Here is a 26,930-nt window from a genome sequence, read left to right on the forward strand (position 1 = left end):
AAGTGTATAAGTCCTGCTAAGATTTGCTTTCCCAAAATGCAGCACCTCGCATTTATCTGAATTAAACTCCATCTGCCACTTCTCAGCCCATTGGCCCATCTGGTCCAGATCCTGTTGTAATCTGAGGTAACCCTCTTTGCTGTCCACTACACCTCCAATTTTGGTGTCATCTGCAAACTTACTAACTGTACCTCTTATGCTTGCATCCAAATCACTTATGTAAATTACAAAAAGTAGAGGGCCCAGCACCATCACCTTCTGTCTTCTACCTTTGAGCTAGTTCTGTATCCAAATGGCTAGTTCTCCCTGTATTCCGTGAGATCTAACCTTACTAATCAGTCTCCCTTGGGGAACCTTGTCGAACGCCTTACTGAAGTCCATATACATCACATCTACTGCTCTGCCCTCATCAATCTTCTTTGTTACTTCTTCAAAAAACTCAATCAAGTTTGTGAGACATGATTTCCCACGCACAAAGCCATGTTGACTATCCCGAATCGGTCCTTGACATTCAAAATACATGTACATCCTGTCCCTCAGGATTCGCTCCAACAGTTTGCCCACCACTGAGGTCAGGCTCACCGGTCTATAGTTCCCTGGCTTGTCTTTACTGCCCTTCTTAAACAGTGGCACCACGTTTGCCAACCTCCAGTCTTCCGGCACCTCACCTGTGACTATCGATGATACAAATATCTCCGCATGAGGCCCAGTAATCACTTCTCTAGCCTCCCACAGAGTTCTTGGGTACACCTGATCAGGTTCTGGGGATTCATCCACCTTTAACCATTTCAAGACATCCAGCACTTCGTTTTGGAGGTTTATAAAATCATGAGGGGTATGGATAGGATAAATAGACAAAGTCTTTTCCCTGAGGTCGGGGAGTCCAGAACTAGAGGGTGAGAAGGGAAAGATATAAAAGAGACCTAAGGGGCAACTTTTTCACGCAGAGGGTGTACGTGTATGGAATGAGTTGCCAGAGGAAGTGGTGGAGGCTGGTACAATTGCAACATTTTAAGAGGCATTTGGATGGGTACATGAATAGGAAGGGTTTGGAGGGATATGGGCCTGGTGCAGGCAGATAGGACGAGATTTAAGTTGGGATATCTGATTGGTATGGACGGGTTGGACCGCGCTGTACATCTCTACGACTGAAATGTAAAAATTAATCAAATCCCCAATTTTCCTGTCTGATTGACTCAGGTTAACATAATGTTCAGGTTTCTGAACTTAATATGAAGGTACTATTTATTACAATTCGAGCCACAGGCAAACAAAATCTGAATAATCAACTTAACTCTTGACTTGTTTTACCCCTTAGCAAACCTCTACACACACACGCAGATAGACAAACAAAAGCAAATGTTACGGGTGGAGAAAAGGTTAGAGAACCATAGTTCAATAGCACCAATCTACAGGGTTCACTGAGATGTCTTTTTGCTTTTTCCAAGTTCTTCTGATTTCTGATCTTTCCGAGTCCTTTCAGTTTCTTACTCTGCACACAGGGTACTCGAATTGTTCAGTCTATCAGTCACTTGTTAGAGGCTGCAGCTTATAAGTAAATGGTGAGTAAGAATAGTTATCCATCTTCCAATTCTTTGTTTGTTCTGTGCTGAGAGATTTTTAAGAGTCTGGAGTCTTTCTGCAGCTGTTTTATCCACACCCAGGCCTTCCACCTGCCCAGTCAGAGAGTTATTGTCAAGCTGATGACTCCTGACCATTATGGTTGAAAGACCAATCAACAGCCTGTCTCTAGGCAAAGTTGCCTGGAACACACACCTGCAGTGCCAGTGAGTCTCCAGTGTTTTCCCCCACTGCTCGAACAAAATAACAGCATAAGTTCAGAATAGTTCTTGATTTAAAACATTATCCAGTCTCCTGTTTGGGTCCACAAGAAAAAAAACAGTCTTACACTAGATAGTTGAACGGTTTGTCTGATTTTTATCGCACAGCTTTTGGGAAGCATGGGAACCTTGTAAGTGCCAATAAACATACTTAGCAAAGGTCAGTCTGGCAGTTAATTAACACTCTTTCTCAATTTTTAAAAAGAATGCTGGAAACCTTTGAGCTTGAGCGCTGCTTCAGATAGAAGACTGCAGGCAGAATTTGGCTTCAATAAAGGATATATCTGAGACTTGGATAACCTTAAGGTAGAAAAGTGGAGACAGCAAAATGATTGGTCAGATTCAGGCTTAGCTTAACTAAACCAATGTTTGCAGAGCAAAGTTTTCTCTTGAGAAGCATTGTACTCTGCACATTGGAGGAGTCCCAGGTTCATGGTTTGCATTACAACTGTTTATTTCCATCTGAACTGCAATGTGAGCCATGTTTGATCATTGGTCAGGGCTCCCCGTCACTCCTTGGGTGTATGCATGGGCTCTTGTCGTAAGGTGGTCCTGACCTCTGAGCAAGTAGGTGTGGGTTTGAGTCCCTTCTCAAGATGTGAAACCCTTGGAGATATGTCCTAGTATGTACATGCATACAGGGAAACAGTTGGATAGAGTTCAGCCTTTTGTTCCTGTTCTTCTATTGCTGAAGTAGCCAACTTTCATCTTTTTAATATATATTCATTCATAAGGAGAGAGCATTGCTGGCTGGCCAGCATTTATTTCCTGTTGCTAGTTGTCCTTGAGAGAGTGGTGGTGAACTTCTTTCTTGAACTGCTGCAATTCATTACGTGTGTAAATTGACTGACAATGTCATTAGGAATTCAAGATTTTGAATGGCAATATATTCCAAGTCAGGATGGTGATTGGCTTGGAGGGGAGCTCACAGGTAGTGGTGTTCCTATATATTTGCAGTCCTTATCCTTCTAGATGGCAGTGGTCATGGGATTGGAAGGTGCTATCTAAGAATCTTTGGTGAATTTCTGTCTGCATCTTATGAGATGGTACAGTTTGCTGTTACTGACCATTGGTGTTGGAGAGAGTGGGAGTTTGTAGATGGTGGTGCCAATCAAGTTGACTGCTTTGTCCTGGTGTCAGCTTCTTGTGTGGCTGGCGCTGAACCTGTCCAGGCAAGTGGGGAGCATTCCGTCACACCCCGGCTTGTGCATTGTAGATGTTAGGGAGGGAAGCAGGGAGTTATTTGCTGCAGTATTCTTAGCCTCTGACTTACTGTTGTAGCCACTGCATTTATATGGTGAGTCCACGTGAGTTTCTGGTTCATGGTAACCCCAATGATATTGATAGTTGGGGATACAGTGATGATAATGATAACACCATTTGAATGTCTGAGGCGCTAATAAGATTGCCTTCTATTGGAGATGGTCATTGCCTGGCATTTGTATCTTGCAAATGTTAGTTGCCCCTTGTCAGCCTAAGCCTGGATGTTGTCCAGGTCTTGCTGCATTTGGATATGGACTACTTCAGTATCTGAGGAATCTTGAATGGTGCTGAAGATGGTGCAATCATGAGTGAACATCCCCACTTCTGATCTTATGATGAAGGGAGGATCATTGTTAGAACAACTGATGGAGATGCTCTTCTGTAGGATGAGAAGGAAAGCTGTCACTTTCGTGTGTGTGTGTTTCTTGCAGAGGTAAAACTGGACTTGTGATTGAAACACTCTGAATCCTCTACGTTCACGTGACATTTGATAAAACTGTTGCCATGTGAAAAGAGATGTACGTGTTTACTGTCCATTTTAGAGCTTCATTTAAAGAACATGAAGAAAAAGTTGCATTAATTTAGCACATTTTATGATTGTGGTCTGGTTTAAATGGTCTTATAACCAATAAGACTATAGTAGCCAAGTAGCCATTGTTGTAATTTATGAAATCCAGATAAGAACAAGGCACTACCAAGATTACTTGCTGGTAAATCATATTTGGAATCACATTCTTTCCTGTTTAATATATTACAATTTAACAGCAACTTCAACTGGCTGCAGCTTATGTCTCGGATGCTCAGTATAACAGAAACATTCAGTTTGAAACTTCACCACAGGCAATCAGGTAAGGCTTTAATGGTCTTTTAATTTGGAGGTGCTGGTGTTGGACTGGGGTGTACAAAGTTAAAAATCACAATACCAGGTTAGAGTCCAACAGGTTAATTGGAAGAACTAGCTTTTGGAGTCTGCTCCTTCATCAGGTGGTTGTGGAGTACACAATTGTAAGACACAGAATTTATAGCAAAAGTTTACATAAGTCTCTCATCTGTTCGAATGACCATGTTAGTTCCACTTCTTTTTCATATGTAAATCGCAAAACATTTCTTAAAAGTTACATTCTTGAGTGAACTTTAACTATAAGCTGGTGTTGTGTGATTTTTAACTTTAATGATCTATCATCGCATTTTGGACAGGTTTCAAGATGTTTTGTAAATTGTTAAGAATTACAAATATAGCTATATTTTGTAATTCAGGTGACTATGGAGAAAGCCTGTCAAACAACACTTAACCAGTTAACACTGTTGAAAGAACAAATGGCAGTTTTTTAAACAGTGATTTGTGGTCTGGAATGCATTAAGAGTGATAGAAGTTATAATTGAATGTAGCTCTATGAGAATTGATGTGTACTTGAAAAGTTAAAATTTGTCAAGAAATGCAGCAAGTCTGTCTTTGCTCAAATTGGACAACTATTTCAAGGAGCTGGCAGAGGCACAGTGGGAGGAATGGCCTCCAATACTGTAAAATTCTAAACTTCATCCTAATGAATGGAAGTCCTTTTTCTTTTTAAAAACAAAAGCTTTTACAAAATGTCACTTTTCCATCAATATCTGGAATCTTCAAAGACTAAAACAGTTTATAAAAAGGAAACACGCTGACTTAAAATGGCTTCAGTCAGCTGACCATGGGTTAACAGCCTCTTGAAACCATGAGATAAAGATAGGCTGAGTCAAAATTAACCTTCCCCACATATTTTCTCTTGCTTGCAGGAGGCATTGGGTGACTGGTTGGCACTTCGTCTTAACCAACAAGTCAGGGACTCACAGCATACAGCAACTGCTGAGGGAAATAAACTGGCTTTGTTCAGACTTGAGGTATTTCGGGAAGGGGGGTGTGTGGAAAGCCAGTTCCTTCCCATTTCAGAGATCTGATGGCTTCTGACCAAACCCACAGGTTGTTCAGCTACATGGGTGCCCATCACAGTTCTTGGCAAGCAGAAGGCCTTTATCATTTGTCTGTGGAATGATGACAAGTTCTCAATCAGTTACTTGTTGCTAGCTGAGTCTCCCCTCCTAAACACACCTCTGGCTGCAGCTCATCTGTAGTAACCCACTACTTGAACAAATAGCAATGTAAACAGTATGTATGATGAGCAGCAAAGAACATTTTTTTTAAAAAGTGCAGTCAGCCTTTCTACAATCCTTGTATTTGGGAAAAAAAAGTTCTTTGCCATTGCAGTCTACAATCAAAAATACAGTAAAATAAAAAGATATAGTCTTTCCACCATATTAAGACATGTAATGCCAGTGTGCCACACCAAAAGCCCAACTAGTTGACAGTCCTGGGCTGTTTGTCAGCATAATTCTTTGCACACTCAGAACTATCCTGCAAATGTTGTCCAATTACAGAATTATGTTTAATGGTGGATGCTTGTGTATTTTCCAAGCACAAGCTGGTGGAGTAAAGTCAGCATCTTGCTTGTTGAAGGGACACTCCATTTGATATGATCCACCACTCTTTAGCACATCCAGTCTATGTGAACTGGTGTCATACTGACATTGAAACTCCTATACAAATTGCTTAGTGCCAAAGATGGAACATCGTCTTGTCTTGTCTTGACTTGACAACTGCATCCTATTAGTGGCGAACACCCTTTAAATAAGCTATTGTAGTGAGAAACAACTAGAGTCATCTGTCACTCAAGTGTTTGAGACACCTTGCCTTTCCAGAGTACTATTGAGTAGATTGGACACTCAGGACTTTTCATGATGTACAGCATGATGTGATCTGATCAGAGTAGCCTTAATCCTGCAGGATGGACTTGAGGCACACTATTTAATCATCAAGCTTGCACAGTGAAGAAATTTGAGGCTGCTGATAAAGCCAGTCTTGGTGTGGAAGTGTAGAATTGCCAGTGTGTACACTGACTAGTGAAGGTAAGGTTGTGATTTTTTTTTTTTCCCCTGAGCCATTTGACTGTGGTGCTGTCTTCAGAGATGTGGAGGCTGGGTGATTGAACATGTTCAAGCATGAGCTTGGTAGATTTATGATCTACAAGGGAGCCAAGAGTTATTAGGTTGAGGCAAGGGGATGTTGCAGTTCAAGTTGAGGCCTCAATATGATCAACCAGAGTCTTACTGAATGATAGGCCATTCATCCTAACTACCCTAACACTCTTGCATAATTTGATAAATTATGGGGGATAAATTATTCTAATTAAGTGTTAAAGTTTCTTTTTTTTGTTTTAACAGAATTCCTCATTGTCTATAATTTTTTTCCACATTACAGTGTGAGAAACAGTTTTTGCAACTTTCTCTCCCCTAGATTCTATAAATTGTACAACCACTGGTCTACGCAGGGAGTCACCTATTTTTTTATCCTCGTGGATCTTTTCCTTGCCCTGTTTGAGGATCCTGCGGTCTATTTGCTGCCTGTCTGGGTGAGTGACTTTCAGTGCCTATATTTACTTGTCTTCAATATCTTCAAAATCCCATCATTCTCTTCCACACATTCTCTACCACTCTGTGATTTTTTTCCAGCGATCAGCAGGAAGGATTCTGAGTCCCATTTGCTCACATTCACATAGAGGAGCAGCAATGCCCTGTCCTGAGGTGCGAGCAAAACAGCAAATCTCATCTGAGGGTTGTGAATTTGGAATTCTTTACCACACAAGCTGGGTAGTTAAGTATATTCAAGGCTGAGAGAAATTGGTTTTTAAGTGAAGCTGAGGATTATCAGATCAGCCACGAGTCACCTGATGAAGGAGCAGCACCCTGAAGGCTTGTACATCCAAATAAACCTGTTGAACTATAACCTGGTGTTGTGATTTTTAACTTTGTCCACCCTAGTCCAACACCGGCACGTCCACATCATCGATTATCAGTAGCCTGATGAAGGGCTTTTGCCCGAAACGTTGATTTTACTGCGTCTCGGATGCTGCCTGAACAGCTGTGTTCTTCCAGCACCACTAATCCAGAATCTGGTTTCCAGCATCTGCAGTCATTGTTTTTACCTCCTCCACTTCCTCAGACAGCCCTTCCAAACACACACAACCCGCTGCATGAAATAGTTTGAATTGAATTGAATTGTCATGTGTACCGAGGCACAGTAAAAAGCCTTGCCCCTCTGGTTTCTTTTAAAATCTTTCTCCCTCGCCTTAAACCTATGCCCTTTAGTTGTGAACTCCCCGACCCCATGAAAAAGGTCTTGGTTTATGAGAATAGACTGAAGAAGTTAGCATTGCTGCTGTTGAGGAGAAGGCAGCGACCGAGGGGAGATTTCCCTGAGGTTTTCAAAATTCAACATGAGCTGTATAGAGTAGATAGGGAGAAGCAGTCCCTGCTTGTAAAGGAAACCAGAACGAGAGGGCATGTGATGTGCAAAAGAAGGGGTAGTCAGAGAAAAATACTACTTGTATGAATTGCAAGCATGTAGTATAGGAACTAATTGAGAAAGCTAATAGAATGTTACTGTTTGTTGCAAGGGGCACTGAATACACAGGAGGATAAGCTTCACTTATTCAGGGCATCGGTGTGACAATATCCGGAACACTGTACTGTATTGATCATCTTATTTTACGAAGCATGTAGGTGCATTGAAGGAGCACTAGTCATAAGACAAAGACCTGGAATAGGCAAAGTGTCTTATGAGGGAAGATTGGACACCGCAGCCACTAGAATTCAGAAAAGTAAGGGGCAATTTGATTGAAATAGTTAAGATCCTGAGGAGTCTTCACAGGGTGGAGGTAGAGAGGATGTTTCTGCTTGTCAGAGAATTTAGTGCAGTGGACTGTCCAGTTGCAGGAGTTGATGATGGTGAGTGCAGAGCAGAGCAGCTCAAACAGTTGTGCTGGGACTTCCAGCAGGTGGCGACAGTGTGAGGGAGGGCGGAGTACAGAGCAGCTGGAATATTGTCATCAAGTGGACCCTGTCTAGAGTATAGGGTATCTTTTGAGAGAAGCTTCGCAGGAAAAAGGATAAGACAAAGAATTTCATCAACGGTATGTAAATGAGCTTAATTCATTGTAAATATTGTATTTTTTGTTTCAATTTTAATTTCTTATAATAACCTGATACCAATGGAATATAGAATCTCTGCATGTTTCCATTCAGGAATATCTGTGTTCAAATCTTCTGTTATACTAGACTTTATAAATTTAAGGATCACCCAGTTAAGACTAGATAAGGAGGATTTTTCTTCTGGAAGTTGTAAGCCTTTGTACCTCTTTTTAAGGCAACAGAAGCAGAATCTCAAATGTTTAGGGCAGAGGTGGATGGATTTTAATAAGCAACAAAATTATCCTAAAAAGATATGATCTTTTTTGAATGTCTGAGCATGCTCGAGGGATCAAGTGGCCTACTCTTAGTCTAATTCATTTGTTTGTGTCATCAAGAACTGATGCAGAACCTTTAATATCATAGAACCAGATTTCTAATATCAGAGGCCTTGAGTGTAAAGTTAGCCTGATTTTGCTTCCCTTCCTCTTCGCTCCATTTCTTAAAATGAAAGATAACTTGTGGGGGTTAGGGGAGCTGGCTGAGGAATGATTGATCTATGGAATTTTCATTGCTTGATTGCTCACTGTAAGTAGATCATAATTCATTGAAAATAGACAAAACAGCAAAAGATAAATAATTGAACCATTACCTAATTTAAATAAAGATTTATAAAAATGGAAAGCAGTCATAATAAAGTGTTGGTTTATTTAAAAATTGAGTCCCATTTAGCTGGGCAGGTTTTGTCTTGAATTCTGATACTTGAGATTTTGCAGTTTTCTTTGCTGGAAGTTGTCCATCTTTACTTCACCAAAATAGTACAGAGCAGAATTTTGAACTAATGTAGCAAGTATTTGTCCATAAGTATCCATGCCATTTGAAGCCCACTGTTTAAGATGTTTTGGCATTTAGACCATGGGCTCATGATTAAACTCCATTAATGTGCAACTTTATGCACACTAAAACATGGGAACACTTTTATAATTTGATATAAAGCAAAAGTGTTCATGCTCTCAGGAAGTATTTGAAAGACTGATATTTGAGATTTTCTAAATCCTTCATATTGAAGAATGTTCAATATAATAGTTCATGCCAATAAATAACCTGTGTCCCCGGATAGGGAAGATTAGATTAGATTACTTACAGTATGGAAACAGGTCCTTCGGCCCAACAAGTCCACACCGACCCGCCGAAGTGCACCCACCCAAACCCATTCCCCTACATATACCCCTGCACTTAACACTACGGGCAATTTAGCCAGGCCAATTCACCTGACCTGCACATCTTTGGACTGTGGGAGGAAACCGGGAAACCCACGCAGACGCGGGGAGAATGTGCAAACTCCATACAGTCAGTCGCCTGAGGCGGGAATTGAACCCAGGTCTCTGGCGCTGTGAGGCAGCAGTGCTAACCACTGCCACCGTGCTGGTAATTATTTCCATCTGATATTAAATTATTTATTTATTTATGTGAGACTTTGCAACCTGAGGCACCCTGTATTGTGATGTTAGTTGCATCATCTTCTGCCTGTTAACAGCAAAAGATAAATAATTGAACCATTACCTAATTTAAATAAAGATTTCTCAAAATGGAAAGCAGTCATAATAAAGTGTTGGTTTATTTAAAAATTGAGTCCCATTTAGCTGGGCAGGTTTTGTCTTGAATTCTGATACTTGAGATTTTGCAGTTTTCTTTGCTGGAAGTTGTCCATCTTTACTTCACCAAAATAGTACAGAGCAGAATTTTGAACTAATGTAGCAAGTATTTGTCCATAAGTATCCATGCCATTTGAAGCCCACTGTTTAAGATGTTTTGGCATTTAGACCATGGGCTCATGATTAAACTCCATTAATGTGCAACTTTATGCACACTAAAACATGGGAACACTTTTATAATTTGATATAAAGCAAAAGTGTTCATGCTCTCAGGAAGTATTTGAAAGACTGATATTTGAGATTTTCTAAATCCTTCATATTGAAGAATGTTCAATATAATAGTTCATGCCAATAAACAACCTGTGTCCCCAGATAGGGAAGTTTAGATTAGATTAGATTACTTACAGTATGGAAACAGGCCCTTCGGCCCAACAAGTCCACACCAACCCGCCGAAGTGGACCCACCCAGACCCATTCCCCTACATATACCCCTGCACCTAACACTACAGGCAATTTAGCCAGGCCAGTTCACCTAACCTGCACATCTTTGGACTGTGGGAGGAAACCGGAGCACCCGGAGGAAACCCACGCAGACACGGGGAGAACGTGCAAACTCCACACAGTCGCCTGAGGCGGGAATTGACCCCAGGTCTCTGGCGCTGTGAGGCAGCAGTGCTAACCACTGTGCCACCGTGCTGGTAATTATTTCCATCTGATATTAAATTATTTATTTATTTATTTATTTATGTGAGACTTTGCAACCTGAGGCACCCTGTATTGTGATGTTAGTTGCATCATCTTCTGCCTGTTAAAACGTTTGCGGAACAGGAGTCTGTATCTAACATTGTTATCGGGGCTTGAATGAGATTAGATTAGTTAGTGTGGAAACAGGCCCTTCGGCCCAACAAGTCCACACCGCCCCGCCGAAGCGCAACCCACCCATACCCCTACATTTACCCCTTACCTAACTCTACGGGCAATTTAGCATGGCCAGTTCACCTGACCTGCACATCTTTGGACTGTGGGAGGAAACCGGAGCACCCGGAAGAAACCCGCGCAGACACGGGAAGAATGTGCAAACTCCACACAGTCAGTCGCCTGAGGCAGGAATTGAACCCGGGTCTCTGGCGCTGTGAGGCAGCAGTGCTAACCACTGTGCCACCATGCCGCCCATCTCAATGAGTGTTGTCGGGTTTGTTTATATGTTCTTTGCTGAACGTGGTCCATTTTTGTGTGAAGGGAAGCAGAGAGTTATGACAAATGGGGTGTTTTCTATTTGATTTTGATGACACCACTTCTCATTCCAGTTGATTTTTATTTTCCAGTTCAGCTTGTAACTTGTGGAGTGTTACAAGAATCTGCATTGAATTGACTTGAATGAATTTCTCTGTCTGTCTGCCTGGGTTTCAGTAGTATAGAATTCAGTGGGAAGAGGACACTGGAACAAAGAATTGTGGATATTTCCTCTAATCACCAACAAGGTGGTAAACAGAGTGTAATGGTGTAAATGTGTTAACTTTGGTAATAAGATGAGTAAAGCAGAGTACTCTTTGAAAGGCATGTAATGGTGTAATGGTGTAAATGTGTTAACTTTGGTAATAAGATGAGTAAAGCAGAGTACTCTTTGAAAGGCATGTAACTACTAAATGTTGATGTTCAGAGATACATGAGTGTATTGGTGGAAGGAACACAATTGGCATGCAGGAGCAGCCTGCAATTAGGAAGACCGTTGGCATGTTGACCTTTCATTCCAGGGGACTGGAGTCAAGAACTGAAGAATTTAGCTCTGATGTTGAGTCCTCTAAACTCAACATGAGCTTGCTCTCTCTCCTTGGATGCTGCCTGACCTGCTGTGATCTCCAGCATTTGTTGGTTTCAGTGAAGAATCTTGCGAGGATTGTGTTTAGACCATGCCTGGTGTACTATGTGAAGTTTTGGTCACCAAGATATTAGCTTTGCAGTACAGCTACGTTTCACTAGATTGGTTTCTGGGATGAGACATTTGCCCAAACACAGGTGATATAACATGGGCCTAGACTCGAGTGTAAGAATGAGAGGTACTGTCATTGACATCAATAAGAACTTGAAGAGGCTCAATAGGATAGATGTTGAGTAATTCGAACTGGTTGGGGAGCCTAGCACGTGGGGACACAGTCTCTGGGTATAACAGGTTGACAGCATTGGACTGAAAAAAAGTCTTCATTCAGAAGATTGTGAATTTTCAGCATTGCCTATCCAAGAGGATAAAGGAAGTTCCATTTATTAAGTATATTCAAGGCTGAGAATAGTGATGTGGGGAGTGGGCTGGAAAGGTAGAAAATCAGCGAAGATTGCATTTGATGGTGGAGGAGGCTGGGTAGTCCTGTCTAATTCACTCTTCCTCTATTTTCTAGGTGTCAGAAATCCGAAACAAATGTAGCAATCAATGGACTCTTTGACACCTCGGGACTAAACTAATGAGTTTGTCCTTCAGGTGTAGACTAGTTCCATGTTTAAAATTGGGAATGTCTGGTTTCCTTCTACTACACTCCGCCTTTCCTCCAAACCCCCTCTAATTTTATAAGTTGTCATCTTGATTGCGAATCAAATGATATACACCAATTAATGAGAATACTGGGAAAACTCAGCAGGTCTGGCAGCATCTGTGGAGAGAAATAATGTCAATATTTTGAGTCTGGTATGACCTCTTCAGAACTTTGTACGTGAATGGTGAGGCAGCAAGGTATCTTCCAATATTGTGGCCTTGAAAGACCTCTCTTCACCAGTTACCAATGGAGGCTGAGACCTCCAAAGTGTGATTTGTTAACAGAAAATTCACTCCAGGGTCACAGTAATTGTTGATATTCCCTTTTTCACCCATCAGGTAACTTCGGTGGTTGAGTTTATTTGTCTGTTGATGTTTACGCTGCGGCTTTTCCATTTCTCGAAAATTACTCCCACCAAGGTGTTTTGGAGAGATGCGAAGAACATTTGTGTCATTGTCAGCATATTGGTGAGTATGTAATGTTAATAAATATAATGCTGTGTTTATCTGTGAAGCCCTGTCAAGCAAAATCTCCACTGATGGAGAGCAAACGTTTCTTTAGATCTTCCAAATGCATCCTTCAGCTGGTGCCATCAAAAAAGATTATCTAGTCACTCATTCACTAATGTTTCTGACTCTTTTTCTGAGTTGAGTATCTGTCACATGCTGACACGTAGGCAGGTTACCACCTGCAATACTTACAATCCATGATTAATGTTTGATCTTCAGGTGTTGCAAACTGAAGACCAGTCGTAAATAAATACTGTACTTTAGTCTTGAGACCAATAAGATAGACTATATAAATGTTGTCTGTGATTCCGCTCTCTAGTCCATGTGATTTGACTTGAATTTAAAAGCTCATTGGAAGGTGTCAATACTCAGTCTGTGTTCCAGCTGGGTTTATTTTTGTTGTATTCCCTTCCTTTTTTAATGTTTTCAATGTATGTTTTAGAGAAGCATGTTCTGGAACTGGCGAAATAGGCTGCACTAGGCTCGTCATTGTTCAATGTGACAGAATTAATGAATGACTTTTCTTTAGGATCATAATCCGATTTGAATTTTACACTTTTTGTCGAGGATTAAGAGAAGTGCGTCCAAGATGAGTAATTTAAACTTAAGTGTAAAAATGAAATTTGAGCTAGCTGAGATGAATTGGAATATTATGCTCCGAGATAGATCAAGAGAGGAGCAGTGGCAGATTTCTAAAGAGGTGATTTAGAATCCTTCGAGTAAGTACATTTCTATAATAAGGAAAAACTCCAGGATTTTCTGTAGATGAAACGAAAAAAAGAGAAAAGAAATGAGATTTCGCCTTCTAAAGGCTGAAAACTGAGCCTGTAAAGTAGATGATTAATCGATTTGATGTAATAAATATTTGTTTCTTAATGAGCGTAATGTGTACAAATGCAGGCTGAGGGAAGAACAGAGTGAAAGTTTATTTGCTAGTGAAGCAGTACTGAGAAAACTGACAAAACTGTGGGTTCATATTTCTCTGGGCCCTGATGGATTTTTTTTATTAGATATTTTTATTGAAAATTTAACATTTTTACAAATTTATAAATTAAAAAAAGCCCAAGTATAAACATTGATATACAATTAAATCTTAAATAAATAATAATCAAAATCTATCAAACAGAAAAAAGAGCTACCGAGAGGGGGAAAAAAAACAAAACTCAACTAACTACTAATCTAACCTACAACTAACCAGAGTGTATAATTAAATCTCTTACATTATTCAGGGGGAAAAAAAACGACGAACAACACAGAAATTGAGTAGTCAGATACACGCTCGGAATGTGTTAACATCAAATCATAACGAAACCCGTATTCGTGCGGGATTTCTCTCCCAAGGGGCCCCGGACCAGCCAGATTTGCCATCTCAATTAAATAAAAGCCCTTGTTAGGATGGCCGAAATATCTCTGTGTAATTCAAGAAGGGCTGCCATATTTTATGGAATAATTCGGACTTTTGGTGCATCATATTTGTAAAGAACTCAAGGGGAATACATTCCATGATTAATCTGTGGCAATTCGAAAGTCCAGGAGGGCCCTCAGCCACCCAGTTTACCAAAATATGTTTCCTTGCACAGAAAGAGAATTAAAAATAATCTCTTACCCTCCCTGGATATGCACGGGAAGTTCGAAAAACCCAAAAGGGGAGATACTGGACCCGATCTAATTTCCGTTCCTACGATTTCTGTCAGAGCAGCCCTAATGGATTTCATCTGGAATTTTGAGAGAGGTGGCCAGTGAGCTAGTAGATATATTGGTGCTAATTTTCCAAAAGTTGGTAGATTCTGGAAAACTTCCACTAGACTGGAAGGTAGCGAATATAATCCCTCTATAATTATGTTAGCTTGATGTCCATCGCAGGGAAGGTGTTGGAATTAATCATTAATGAGGTTATAATTGGGCATGTGGGAGGTCTGAAAGTAATTCGGAAGAATTTGCATTTTTGTTTGAAGTGGAAAGCATGCTTAAACAATTTATTGGAATTATTTAAAAGAATAACAAGCCCTATGGAATAGGGCAGAGGTGGGGAATCTTTTCATGTTGGAAGGCCGCATTATGTTGATTGTAATCTAATAAGGCCGCGTCCAAGAAACTTCAATTATATAACCGTTAATACGGTTAGACTGTGTAACTATTCTCAAATTTCACTTCAAATGGATAACCACAGGCTCTTGCCAACCAGCCTCGGGCGGTAGTAGCGCCAGTCAGGTGGGGAAGATAACGTACATTCTAGAGTCTCATTATAACTAAATCATGAGCATAGCAGGTGTTGAAATAGCCCTTATGACTTACCAAATTTTTAAATGTCGCAGTCAGTCTGTGAGGATTATTTCGTTGAATTTTCTTTTACTCTCTGGTATTTTAGCTACATTCATTTTAAGATTAAAATAAAAATAATACAGGATGAAAAAAACATATTAATAAAAAATTTGTTCTGCAAAATTTGGATTCATTCAAAAGGCCACACACAATCGCCTAGAAGGCCGCAGGTTCCCCACCCCTGGAATAGGGGATGGGAAGGAGTGTTGATGTGATGTATGTGGATTTCCAGAAGATAAGTTTCTACTCAAGGTTAAAAATTGAAAGTACCTTGGATGCTGAAAAGCAGAAAAACCCCAGAAATTTCTGGAGGTCTGGCAGCACGTGTGGCGAGAAAAGAGTCAATGTTTTAGATACAATGACCCTTCCTCAGAACTCCGTCCTGAGTCCTGCTGAGTTTTTCCAGAAATTATTTTTTTTGTTTCGATTTAAGATTATTGTGCAAAATATGATCTGATTGTGTAGAGAACAGCATTAACATGGATGGAAGATTGACTAGCAGAAAACAGTATGCCTGTATAGATTTCTTTTTCAGATTGGTAGATGTGACCAGTGGGATCTCACAGGAATATGTGCTTGACCCTCCATTTTTTTACAGTTTGACTTAACAAGGATGCAGATAGATACAGCTAGATGAGTGGGGAGGCAGAAATCTGGCAGATGGTGTATAATGTGGAAAAATGTTCAATTGTTGGCTTTAGTAGGAAGAATAAAATTGAGTGACTGACATTCTGAGATGCACAGAGATTGAGGTGGTCTAGTGTATGACTAATAAACAATTAGTGCATGTACAGTACATAATCAGGAAGGCTAATGTGTCATTATCCTTGTGAAAGGATATTAGTGAGATTACATCTCAAACAAACTGTACACATTTGGCTTCATTTGAGGAAGAATGTAACTGCATTGTTCAGAGATTTATTTTAACATAAGTAGCATCCTTCTGTGGTGAAATAAGTCTAATTCCTTGATACTAGACTGATGCGTGGAATGAGTGGATAGTTTTATGAGGAAAGATTGAGCAGTCTGGGCTTGTTTTCACTAGAGTTCAGAAGAGCAAGGGGTGATTTTGATTGAATTTTATCCTTTGCATGCCCAGGATCCTATATCATCTCTTGTGGGTGAGTCCAGGAAAAGGGGGCTTTTATAAACAACTAGGGGTTACCCTTTTAGGATACATGAGACATTTCTTTCCTGGGTGTTCTGAGACTTTAGAATTCTCTGCTCTTAGGTGGTAAATTGATAGCCTAAGATTCTTGTTTGACAAAGTAATCAAGGATAGATGATAATGAGTGACTTGAAAACGCTCATCAGCCATGAGCTTATTGAAGAACTGAGCATGATCGGAGCCAAATGACTTTCTTCTGCTCCTAGTTTGTCCTGGAGAATGGCCCACAGATGTTAGCCATTTATAGCACTTTGCCCAATCTTTCATGTGTATTTTCCATTAGAAGTAAGATCGTTTGGTACATCCCAATTATTTAGGTTCTCCTCTGCCTCCCATCTCATCATGGTCATTCCTCTCAATTGACTGAACATTAACCTTTGACAGATCCTGTAGACTATTATGTATTTTAAATGCTGCAATTCTCCATTTTCAGCTCACGTTGATGGATATGATTGTATACTTGACTCTGAGAGAAACTGGATATTTTTCAGTCAGATGGTCGAGAGTTTTGAGGCCTCTGTTTTGTGTAAACTTTACTGAAAGTCGTCAGGTGAGCATTGTTTTCTGCATGTTTAAACATCTAAACGTATGGAGAAAATGAGGACTGCGGATGCTGGAGGTCAGAGTGGAACAGTGTGGTGCTGGAAAAGCACAGCCAGTCAGGCAGCATCTGAGGAGCAAGAGAATTGACATTTTGAGCATTAGCCCATAATTAGGATTGAGGCTTATGGCTCAAGGGGGCTGAGAGAAATGGGAAGGGGGGTGGTGGAGCTAGGAGGAAGGTAGCTGGGAATGCAATAGGTAGATGAAGGTGGGGGTGAAGACGATAGGTCAGAGAGGAGGGTGGGGTGGAAGGAAGATGGATGGTAGGACAGTTCACGAGCTCGATCCTGAGTTGAAAGGTTGGATCTAGGATAAGGTGGGAGGAGGGGAAATTGAGGAAGCCGGTGAAATCCACATTGATTCCGTGTGGTTGGAGGGTCCCAAGATGGAAAATGTGGCGTTCTCCTCCAGGCATCAGGTGGTCAAAGTTTGGTAGTGGAGTTGGCCCAGGGCCTGCATGTCTTTGGTGGAGTGGGAGAGGGAGTTAGTGTTTGGGCACCAGGTGGTGGGGGTTGTTTATCCATGATTTATCTCCTCAACTGGTTTAAAATTTGATAAGATTGCCCATTGTATTTAGGGGTGAGTGGGTTAGGTGCATTAGTCAGGGGAAATGTAGAATGTTAGGATAGAGGAATGGGTCTGGGTGGGTTATACTTTGGAGGGTCATTGTGGACTTGTTGGGCCTAAGGGCCTGTTTCCATACTGTAGGGATTCTAGGCATTCTAAGATCAAATTGATGTGAAATATTTTGCTTTTGTTTTTGTTATACAATGCTGTGTGATTTACCACCCCAGGAACAATAACAATACTTTCATCTGTTAGTAACGGTGTTTTCTGTGTTGCAGCTCCGAAGAGCCTTCAGGAATATCCGCAATACCCTTCCAGAGATCACCTATGTGTTTGTGCTGTTTATGTTCAGTGTTGCAGTGTTTTCTCTTATGGCTTTGAAGCTGTTTGCAAAAAGGTAAAATCAGTTAAATTTAATATAGCTGCTTCTGAACAAAGTGCTTGTAAGTCACCATCTTGTCTTTTCTCCCCCTTGGAAGTACAGTTCCCAGGGTCAGACTCCAATATCCCATCCAAGTGGTCTTTTGTATAAAGTGCTCAATACGTGGAAACTCATGAGCATATCAAAGCACTTCATAAATCATGTAGTTATATTAAAGTCAGCATCTCCTCCTTGTAAGCATAGATGGTGTCATTTTCTTTCAATAAATCATTATCTTATATCTAGAAATTGGATCAATGATTAGATACAGTTTTTTGTTGTACTATTTGTGGAAGGAATGCTGCCCAGCTCATGGGAAGAGTGTGCTTTTCATGTAATGCCATTCAATTTTAAATTTCTTTTTAAACTGTGTTTTACAGGAAACTCTCAACAGTAGAAGGAGCCCTATATTTTAGTAACTACCTTGACATTTTCTTCAATCTCTACGTGCTGGTGACAACAGCAAATAGCCCTGACGTGATGTATGTATTTCTAAGTAATTTAGGAAGTAACTTTTGTTTCACTGGTGATCGGACTACATGTGAAAATTATAGCGTCTATTCTCTCATTCCCTTTGCTTCCCGAGTCTACCCCTCAGTACCTGGGTAGATTGTGGAAGGTGGTTGATAATCTGGAGTTCTCGGGTTTTGATCTTCTATCTACATTGGTGTTTGACTCTGGAGCTATTGATGGGTTCAGTTCAATAATATATTTTTTTTCAGAGCTCAGTCAGTAAATGTCAGTTTGCAAAGGCTTGGTTTTGTGAAAATTCTGATAAGTAATTAATGCAGTCAACGGGAGTTTCAATGCATGAATACATTGTTATCATTTTATAAAGATACCAAAGTTGTTGTACCTTTACATATAGCCTACTTTCTTGAAATGTGCATTTTAATAATATGATTGTCTCCATTATTTTGTTTGGGTTAATTTATGGTAGACATTAACAATAATTGTTTGCTGTGGTCACGCACTAAGTTATAAACACTGTTCTTTTCAAAGTTTCGCATCTTTCTGTAATCCAGGGTTTAAATTGTAAAATTACTTCAATTATTTTTGACTTGTATAAGATCCTGCCCAGCTACAATGAGAACTGTGCCCAGTTGTAGTTTGCAAACCGTGAAATGGATGTTGAAGCACTGGAGGAAGCAAATTTTAAAAAATGATATAGATGTTCCTGGAGCTGAGAACTTATCTATTTGTTTGTTTGTAGAGTTTGGGCTTTATTGGTTAAGCCAGCATTTATTGTTCTACCCTCTTACAAGGTGGTGAGCTGCTTCCTTTGAATGATTTCGTCCGTCTGGTGCAGGTAAACCTATAATGTTGTTAGGGACTGAGCTCCAGGATATTGATCAGTGCTGGATGAACGGCAATGTATTTCCAAGTCAGGATGTGAGTGGCTTGGAAAGGAACTTGCAGGGAGTGGTTTTCCCATGTCTGCCTTTTGTCCTTCCAGATGGAAGTGGTCATGGGTTTGGAAGGTGCTGTCTAAGGGGCTTTGGTGAATTTCTGTACTGCCTCCCAGGGACGTTACATATTGCTGCTATTGAGCAACACCAGTGGATGGAGTTCATGATTATCCCAGTTAATATTGGGGAAGTTGAAATCTCCTATTATTACTACTTCTGAGATTTGTCTTTAAATCTGCCCTTCTGGGTGGGATCTGTATCCTAGCAATGTGATTGTCCCTTCGGTTTGAGTTCAACTTGCAGGGCTTCATTTAAGGAACCTTCTCAAAGATCCATCCCACCCTGGCAATGTTTATCTACAACCTCTACCATCAGGGAGAACACATGCACCAGCCGGTTTTGTAACAGTTTCAACCCTACTGTTGTTAGGATACTGAATGGATGCTCAAGCTCTTAACATTCACCTGTACCTACGTTTTTGTTTTTGCGGCCGTTTACCTATTATTTACTTCTCTGTGTTATTTAACTCTGAGATCTGCCTGTATTGCTCACAAGACAAAGCTTTTCACTGCCTCGGTACACGTGACGACAATAAATTCAATTCCATTCTGAGATATCATCCCTTACTGTGTTAATTGATTTCTTGATCAATGTTATATTATCCGTGCCTAGTATCTTGTGTTATGAGGGATAAATGAGCACTGTCAGATCAGGTAAAATAACCCACATCAGGGAGGAAACAGAATAGAAAAATTGAGAGGCTGAGATAAGGAATATAGCCATCAGACTAGTTAGACTGAATGAGCTGAAAATGTGTTGCTGGAAAAGCGCAGCAGGTCAGGCAGCAACCAAGGAACAGGAGAATCAATGTTTCGAGCAGGACGATTCTCCTGCTCCTTGGATGCTACCTGACCTGCTGCGCTTTTCCAGCAACACACTTTCAGCTCTGATCTCCAGCATCTGCAGTCCTCATTTTCATCTAGTTAGACTGAATGGTCTGTATGCGCAGTGTGTTCTACCCTAAGAATAACAAACTGAAATAATCAAGCTACTGCTCATGTCAAATGAAGCAATTCTGAAAACTTGGGGGAAATGAGTAGGAATGTAGGCAATGAGTGACATGCATTTATTTTTGTTTGCCAAGTGGGTCAGATGCAATATTAAATGTACTTTTTGTTGACCAATGAATTCTCCTTTTTGTTGTCCCTGGTCAACAAATGGAGAATACTTATTTATGAAAAGCCACTATAAAAATCAGTCTTTCAGACTTAAAGTCAGAGAGGAATCTTTGTTTTCACAAACTGAAAATAGTCCATCTATCTTGTCGAACAGAGAAGTGGGCAGTTACGTGGTTGCCTGTTTAGCTCTGCAAATGAGACCCAGGTCTCTTGTGTAGATTAGACAATCTTGACCATCCTGGAGTCTAAGCCCATACTCTGGCTCCAGTTTTATTCGCAATATCTAAAGTTGAGGGATTCATGGAAATGATCTTTTTGAAAGCCTCCATTAGAAATTTGATCAGACCTGTTGAGTAACCATGTTTGGTAATACTGCTAGTTAGGATAAACACTTGATCATAGTGTGGATAATCTTTGATTTGGCTCAAATAATGATCTACTTGTGACAGTTATCTCTGATTTATTTATTTTTCAGGATGCCTGCCTATGAGGTCAGCTGGGCATATTCAATTTTTTTTGTCATTTTTATAATAGTGAACACTTATGTCTTCATGTCTCTTTTCCTGGCTGTTGTATATAATGACTACAAGAAGCATTTAAAGGTACGTATGTATTTGCGTGCAGGACACACAGACCAATGACTTTAAATGGAATGTTGTTCTGCTGTTTAAATGGAATGAGATTTTTCAGCTGACCTCTTCCTTTTTATTTCTGTTCTATGGTTAACTTGGAACATAAACATTCAGCTAAGTCCAAAATATTTTTTCTTTTTAAAAAAAAAATCTCCATCTGTCATGCAGTGTGTATATATGTGTATCTATATTTTTTAAAATGCCTTCTGCAAAGTTACAGTAAATAGTGCAATAACCTTGACATTCTTTCTGGTCCTTAATTAACCCTGTTTGCCACTATGCCACATTGACCTTTGGAGTGCAGGTTCATAGCTCCTTGAAAGTGGAGTCGCAGGTAGATAGGATAGTGAAGAAGGTGTTTGGTATGCTTTCCTTTATTGGTCAGAGTATTGAGTACAGGAGTTGGGAGGTCATGTTGCAGCTGTACAGGACATTGGTTAGGCCACTGTTGGAATATTGCGTGCAATTTTGGTCTCCTTCCTATCGGAAAGATGTTGTGAAACTTGAAAGGGTTCAGAAAAGATTTACAAGGATGTTGCCAGGATTTGAGCTATAGGGAGAGGCCTGAACAGGCTGGGGCTGCTTTCCCTCAAGCGTCGGAGGCTGAGGGGTGACCTTATAGAGGTTTACAAAATCATGAGGGGCATGGATAGGATAAATAGACAAGTCTTTTCCCTGGGGTTGGGGAGTCCAGAACTAGAGGGCATAGGTTTAGGGTGAGGGGGGAAAGATATAAAAGGAACCTAAGGGGCAACTTTTTTTCACGCAGAGGGTGGTACGTGTATGGAATGAGCTGCCGGAGGAGGTAGTGGAGGCTGGTACAATTGCAACATTTAAGAAGCATTTGGATGGTTATATGAATAGGAAGGGTTTGGAGGGATATGGGCCGGGTGCTGGCAGGTGGGACTAGATTGGGTTGGGATATCTGTTGGCATGGACCAGTTGGACCGAAGGGTCTGTTTCCATGCTGTACATCTCTATGACCACTTAGTGAAGTATCAGTTTAATATTTCCTTTCCTAATTCGTATTTTCATTAACCTGAACTTGGCGGTGCTGGTATTGGACTGGGGTTGACAAAGTTAACAATGGGGTGTAGGTTTGCTCGCTGAGCAGATATCCAGATGTTTCATTACCTGGCTAGGTAACATCAGTGGTGACTTCCAAGTGATAGATGGTATCTAGATCTATGTGTTTGTTTGTGGCCTTGTGGTTGGAGTGCCAGGCCTCTAGGAATTCTCTGGCATGTCTTTGCTTAGCCTGTCCCAGGATAGATGTGTTGTCCCAATCGAAATGGTGGTTTTTTTTCCACCGTGTGTAGGGCTACGAGGGAGAGAGGGTCGTGTTTTTTTTGTGGCTAGCTGGTGTTCGTGTATCCTGGTGGCTAACGTTCTTCATGTTTATCCTATGTAGTGTTTGTGGCAGTCCTTGCATGGAATTTTGTAGATGACATTGGTTTTTTCCATGGGTTGTACTGGGTCTTTTAAGTTTTTGTTTGAGTGTTGGTGGGTTTGTGTGCTACTAGGATTCTGAGGGGTCTTAGTAGTCTGGCTGTCATTTCTGAAACTTCTTTGATGTATGGTAAGGTGGTTAGGGTTTCTGGCTGTGTTTGGTCTGCTTCTCGTGGCTTGTTCTTGAGGAATCTGCGCACTGTATTTTTTTGAGTATCTGTTCTTCTTGAATACATTGTATAGGTGGTTCTCTGTTTTCTGAAGTTCGTCTGTGCTGCAGTTTGAGGTGGCTCATTGGAATAGTGTTCTGATACAGCTTCGTTTGTGTGTGTTGGGATGGTTGCTGGTGTAGTTAAGTATTTGGTCAGTGTTTGTCGGTTTTCTGTATACGCAGGTTTGTGTGCACCGGGAAGGCAGCCTAGGAGGATGCTTACCTGAAGATCGGACAAAGTTACAAATCACACAACACCAGGTTATGGTCCAACAGGTTTATTTGGAAGCACTAGCTTTTGGAGCGCTGCTCCTCCATCAGGTGGTTGTGGAGGTTAAGATCATGCTCACAGAATTTATAGCCAAAGGAGTCCAGTGTCATGGAGATGTGATACAGTAAACAATCTAAGATTAGAACTTTCATCTTTTATAATGATATGCTGGTTTCTGTTCTTTGATATGTAAATCCCAGAACTTATTTTAAATTACATTTTTAAGATAACTGTGTTTTAAACAATAGGTGTGAAGTCTCTGTCCCAATGCTATGTCAGACTGACAAACCCTCTGTATACCTTTACAGTTTTACAGATTTATGTAGCTTTTGAGCAAAATAAAATATAATTCTGCAGAAACAAATTTACCCCATCAACTTATGTAGGAGTGACAGATTAAATGTGCATGTGGGTGCGATGGGGTTAGTGAGTGAGAGTCTGCGTGGGTATGAGAGTATGTAGGGGAGTGTGTGAGAAAGTGTATAGTGCAGTGGAGTCACCTATAGTGTGACGTGAACCCAAAGTCCTGGTTGAGGTTATACCCATGGGTACCGAACTTTGCTATCAGCTTCTGCTCAGCCACTCTGTGTTGCCTGTCCCGAAGTTTGCCTTGGAGGATGGTCACCCAATGGTCCAAGACCGAATGTCCCGGACCGTTGAAGTGCTCCCCGACTGGGAGGGAACACTCCTGCCTGGTGATTGTGTGGTGTCCATTCATCTGTTGTCGTAGCCTCTGCTTGGTCTCACCAATGTACCATGTCTCAGGGCATCCTTGCCTGCAGCAAGGTATATTTTGCTCAAAAACTGCACGAATCCATGTAAAACTATAGAGGGTTTGTCAGTCTGACGTAGCATTGGGACACAGACAGACTTCACACCTATTGTTTAAAAAGCTGAGTTATCTTGAAAATGTAATTTAAAATAAGTTCTGGGATTTACATATCAAAGAACAGAAACCAGCATATCTATGTTAAAAGATGAAAGTTTTAATCTGATTGTTTACTGTATCACATCTCCATGATACTGAACTCCTTGGGCTATACATTGTAAGCATGATCTTAACCTCCACAATCACCTGATGAAGGAGCAGCCCTCCGAAAGCTAGTGCTTCCAAATAAATCACAACCCGGTGTTGTGATTTTTAACATTAACCTGAACAAACATTTGTGACTCTTGTTGCTTATGCATGTCTTGATTTTAAAATTACCTTGCATGGATGCTATGCTGTAGATTTTGCAGTTTCCTTTTTGTTTTGGCTAGAGTTCGAGCTTCTCAAATCGCTCCCTGAAGTAGTATTTCCTTCATTGAGCTGATGATAAATGTGACTGCTATGCTGAACTGAAATGTATACCAATAAATTTATCTATGTACGTCACAGCACTCCAAAGATAGTTGATTGTGTGAAGTGCTGTGTAATGCATGATTTAAATTCATTTTAAAATTTTTGCAAGATGATGTACAAGGGTCTAGTTTGCAGAATTACTTGTGAAATCATAGCAATTCTAGTCAGAAATCTTGTCGCTACTCACAATTCCTCAGGTACTCTGCAAGGTGATAGGGCCAGTAATGCTGAGGAGATTCCCCAAACAGGGGCTTGGAACCACAAGGCTGTGGATGAAAAGGAACAGGGAAGAGATGGTTATAAAGGCAGGGATGGAGAATTATCCATTGGCAGATACTCAAGCTTACTGCCTGCAAGAATGGTAGAGGCAGAAACTCTCATAACCTGATGAAGAAGCTCTGCTCTGAAAGCTAGTACTTCCAAATAAACCTGTTGGACTATAACTTTATCATCCCAGTCCAACACCGGCACTTCCACAATATGTAAGTATTTATATGTACACTTGCCATGCCGAGACATCTAAGGCCAAGTGTTTGAAATGGGATGAGAACAGTTAGGAGTTTGTTTTTTGACTGGTGTGGACTTTATGGACCGATGGGCCTTATCCAGTGCTATAGACCTCCTATGATTCAGAGTCCATGCTTAAATGCAGCAAGGCCTGGACAGCATCCAGGCTTGGGCTGACAAGTGGGAATAAAGTTCACACCACACAAATACCAGGCAATGACTGTCTCCAACAAGAGAGAATCTGAGAATCTCCCTTTGACATTCATGGGCATTGCCATCACTGAATCCCATACAGTCAACATCCTGCGGGTTACCATTAACCAGAAACTGATTTAGTCATATAAGTACTTTGGCTAGGAGATCGGTTTCAGAGGTAGGAATCTTGCAGCGAGAAACTCATCTGATTCTCCAAGCGTGTCCCCCATCTACAAGGCACAAGTCAGGAGGGTGATGAATACCTTTAACCATTTGCCTGGATGAGGGGCAGTTTCAACAACACTCAAACCTTGACACCGTTTGGGTGAAGCGTTCTGTTTGACGACATATTTGTTAGCCATGTCCCGTGAATGAATTTCTAAAAATATAATCTGTGAGAGCTCGAGAGATGATACCATTTCAAATGTTCTTGAACTCCCTGCCTGAAAAAGAAAGGCTATTTGATATTTTAAATTCCATTTAAGTTTCGTAGTAATGGAAATATGTTCAGCAAGTTGGTATAAATTTTGAAGAGATGATTTTAATCAATAAGCTAATGCTTTGTTTTCCAGAATGAAGTAAGGAAACTAGTTTACATGAAGCATCGAAAAATGATAGAAGCATTTAACCTCTTGAAGATAACATATGGAACAGAGTTTATAGTTCCGGATTCTCGCTGGAGGCAGCTGGTGAAACTTGTGGCACCAGAGATTCCCAGCTCTCAGAGGGAGCTACTGTGGAGAGTTTCAGATGATGAACAGAAGGGCTTTGTGGGTGGGTATTTGCATGGAATGTCTCCCTGTCGTAGAATCATAGCATCCCTACAGTGTGAAAGCAGATCATTCAGCCCATCGAGTCCAAACTGACACTTCAGAGTATCCCACCCAGGCCTGTTCCCAGAGCCCACCAACGCACCTCTGTAACCCTGCATTTTCCATGGCTGATCCACTTAACCTGCACATCCCTGGACACTATGGGCAAACTAGAATGGTTAGGCGAAAGTGGGTACTGCAGATGCTGGAGGTTAGAGTGAAGATTAGAGTGGTGTTGGGGGAAAAAAAGCAAGTCAGGCTGCTTTCAAGGAGCAGGAAAATCAACATTTTGGACAAAAGCCCTTCATCAGGAAATCAAGAAATTAGAATGGTTGTTCCACCTAACCTGCACATCTTTAGACTGTGAAAGGAAACCGGAGCACCAAAAGGAAACCCAAGCTCCACACAGACTGCTGCCTGAGGTTGGTATTGAACCTGAGTTCCTGATGCTGTGAGGTAGCAGTGCTAATTACTGAGCCATCATGCCCAGTTGATCCCTAGTTTAAAAATAAGGGATTCTTGCTCTAGCTAACCTTGAGAAAAACAAATAACAGATATTGTTATCCACCACCTTTTTGTTTTTAGAACAGAATCCAATGCATTTTGGGTGATGTCAGACCTTGAACCAATTGCTGGAAACCTTGAATCTCCAGCAGTCTGGGTAAAAGAGGATCAATCAGGATTAATTGAGTATTTTTAATTTGTAAAGACCAAATTGTATGCTGGAATTGGGTTTCACTTGTTTTTTTCTAAAAAAAATAACATTTATTTCACCTGTTTGCTCATTGGCACATCTTGTAGATTTGTGTAGAGAACATGCCATTAGTCACATTGGCAGTCAATTAATATAAGACACTTACTTAATTTCCATTTGCTTGTTATCTCTCACACAGCAAAAATATACTATGTCTGGTCTGTTGTAACAAGAGTTGCCCTTTACTAGAGCTAGTCATAATGTAATTTCTGAATTTTGAACTGTGGTGAAATTGAATTGCAGCATTTCACTTTTGCAATATGATTATTGTCCAGGGACATCCTTCTGTCAGCCAGATCAG

General features: G+C 40.7%; 1 protein-coding gene across 2 annotated transcripts in view; it reads left to right on the forward strand.

Annotated features, from left to right (window-relative positions):
• Positions 1 to 26,930, forward strand: part of tpcn3 (two pore segment channel 3) — a 65,178-nt gene that overhangs the window by 5,250 nt on the left and 32,998 nt on the right. For both annotated transcript variants that reach the window (XM_043687179.1, XM_043687178.1), the window contains exons 3-10: positions 3,870 to 3,952; positions 6,430 to 6,544; positions 12,618 to 12,746; positions 16,712 to 16,828; positions 17,727 to 17,845; positions 18,250 to 18,351; positions 20,932 to 21,058; positions 25,636 to 25,837. In XM_043687179.1, coding sequence (XP_043543114.1) covers positions 3,870 to 3,952; positions 6,430 to 6,544; positions 12,618 to 12,746; positions 16,712 to 16,828; positions 17,727 to 17,845; positions 18,250 to 18,351; positions 20,932 to 21,058; positions 25,636 to 25,837 — 994 coding nt within the window. The remainder of the gene's footprint in view (positions 1 to 3,869; positions 3,953 to 6,429; positions 6,545 to 12,617; positions 12,747 to 16,711; positions 16,829 to 17,726; positions 17,846 to 18,249; positions 18,352 to 20,931; positions 21,059 to 25,635; positions 25,838 to 26,930) is intronic.

Source organism: Chiloscyllium plagiosum, chromosome 3 (assembly GCF_004010195.1).
Source record: "Chiloscyllium plagiosum isolate BGI_BamShark_2017 chromosome 3, ASM401019v2, whole genome shotgun sequence".
Taxonomy (NCBI): Eukaryota; Metazoa; Chordata; class Chondrichthyes; order Orectolobiformes; family Hemiscylliidae; genus Chiloscyllium; species Chiloscyllium plagiosum.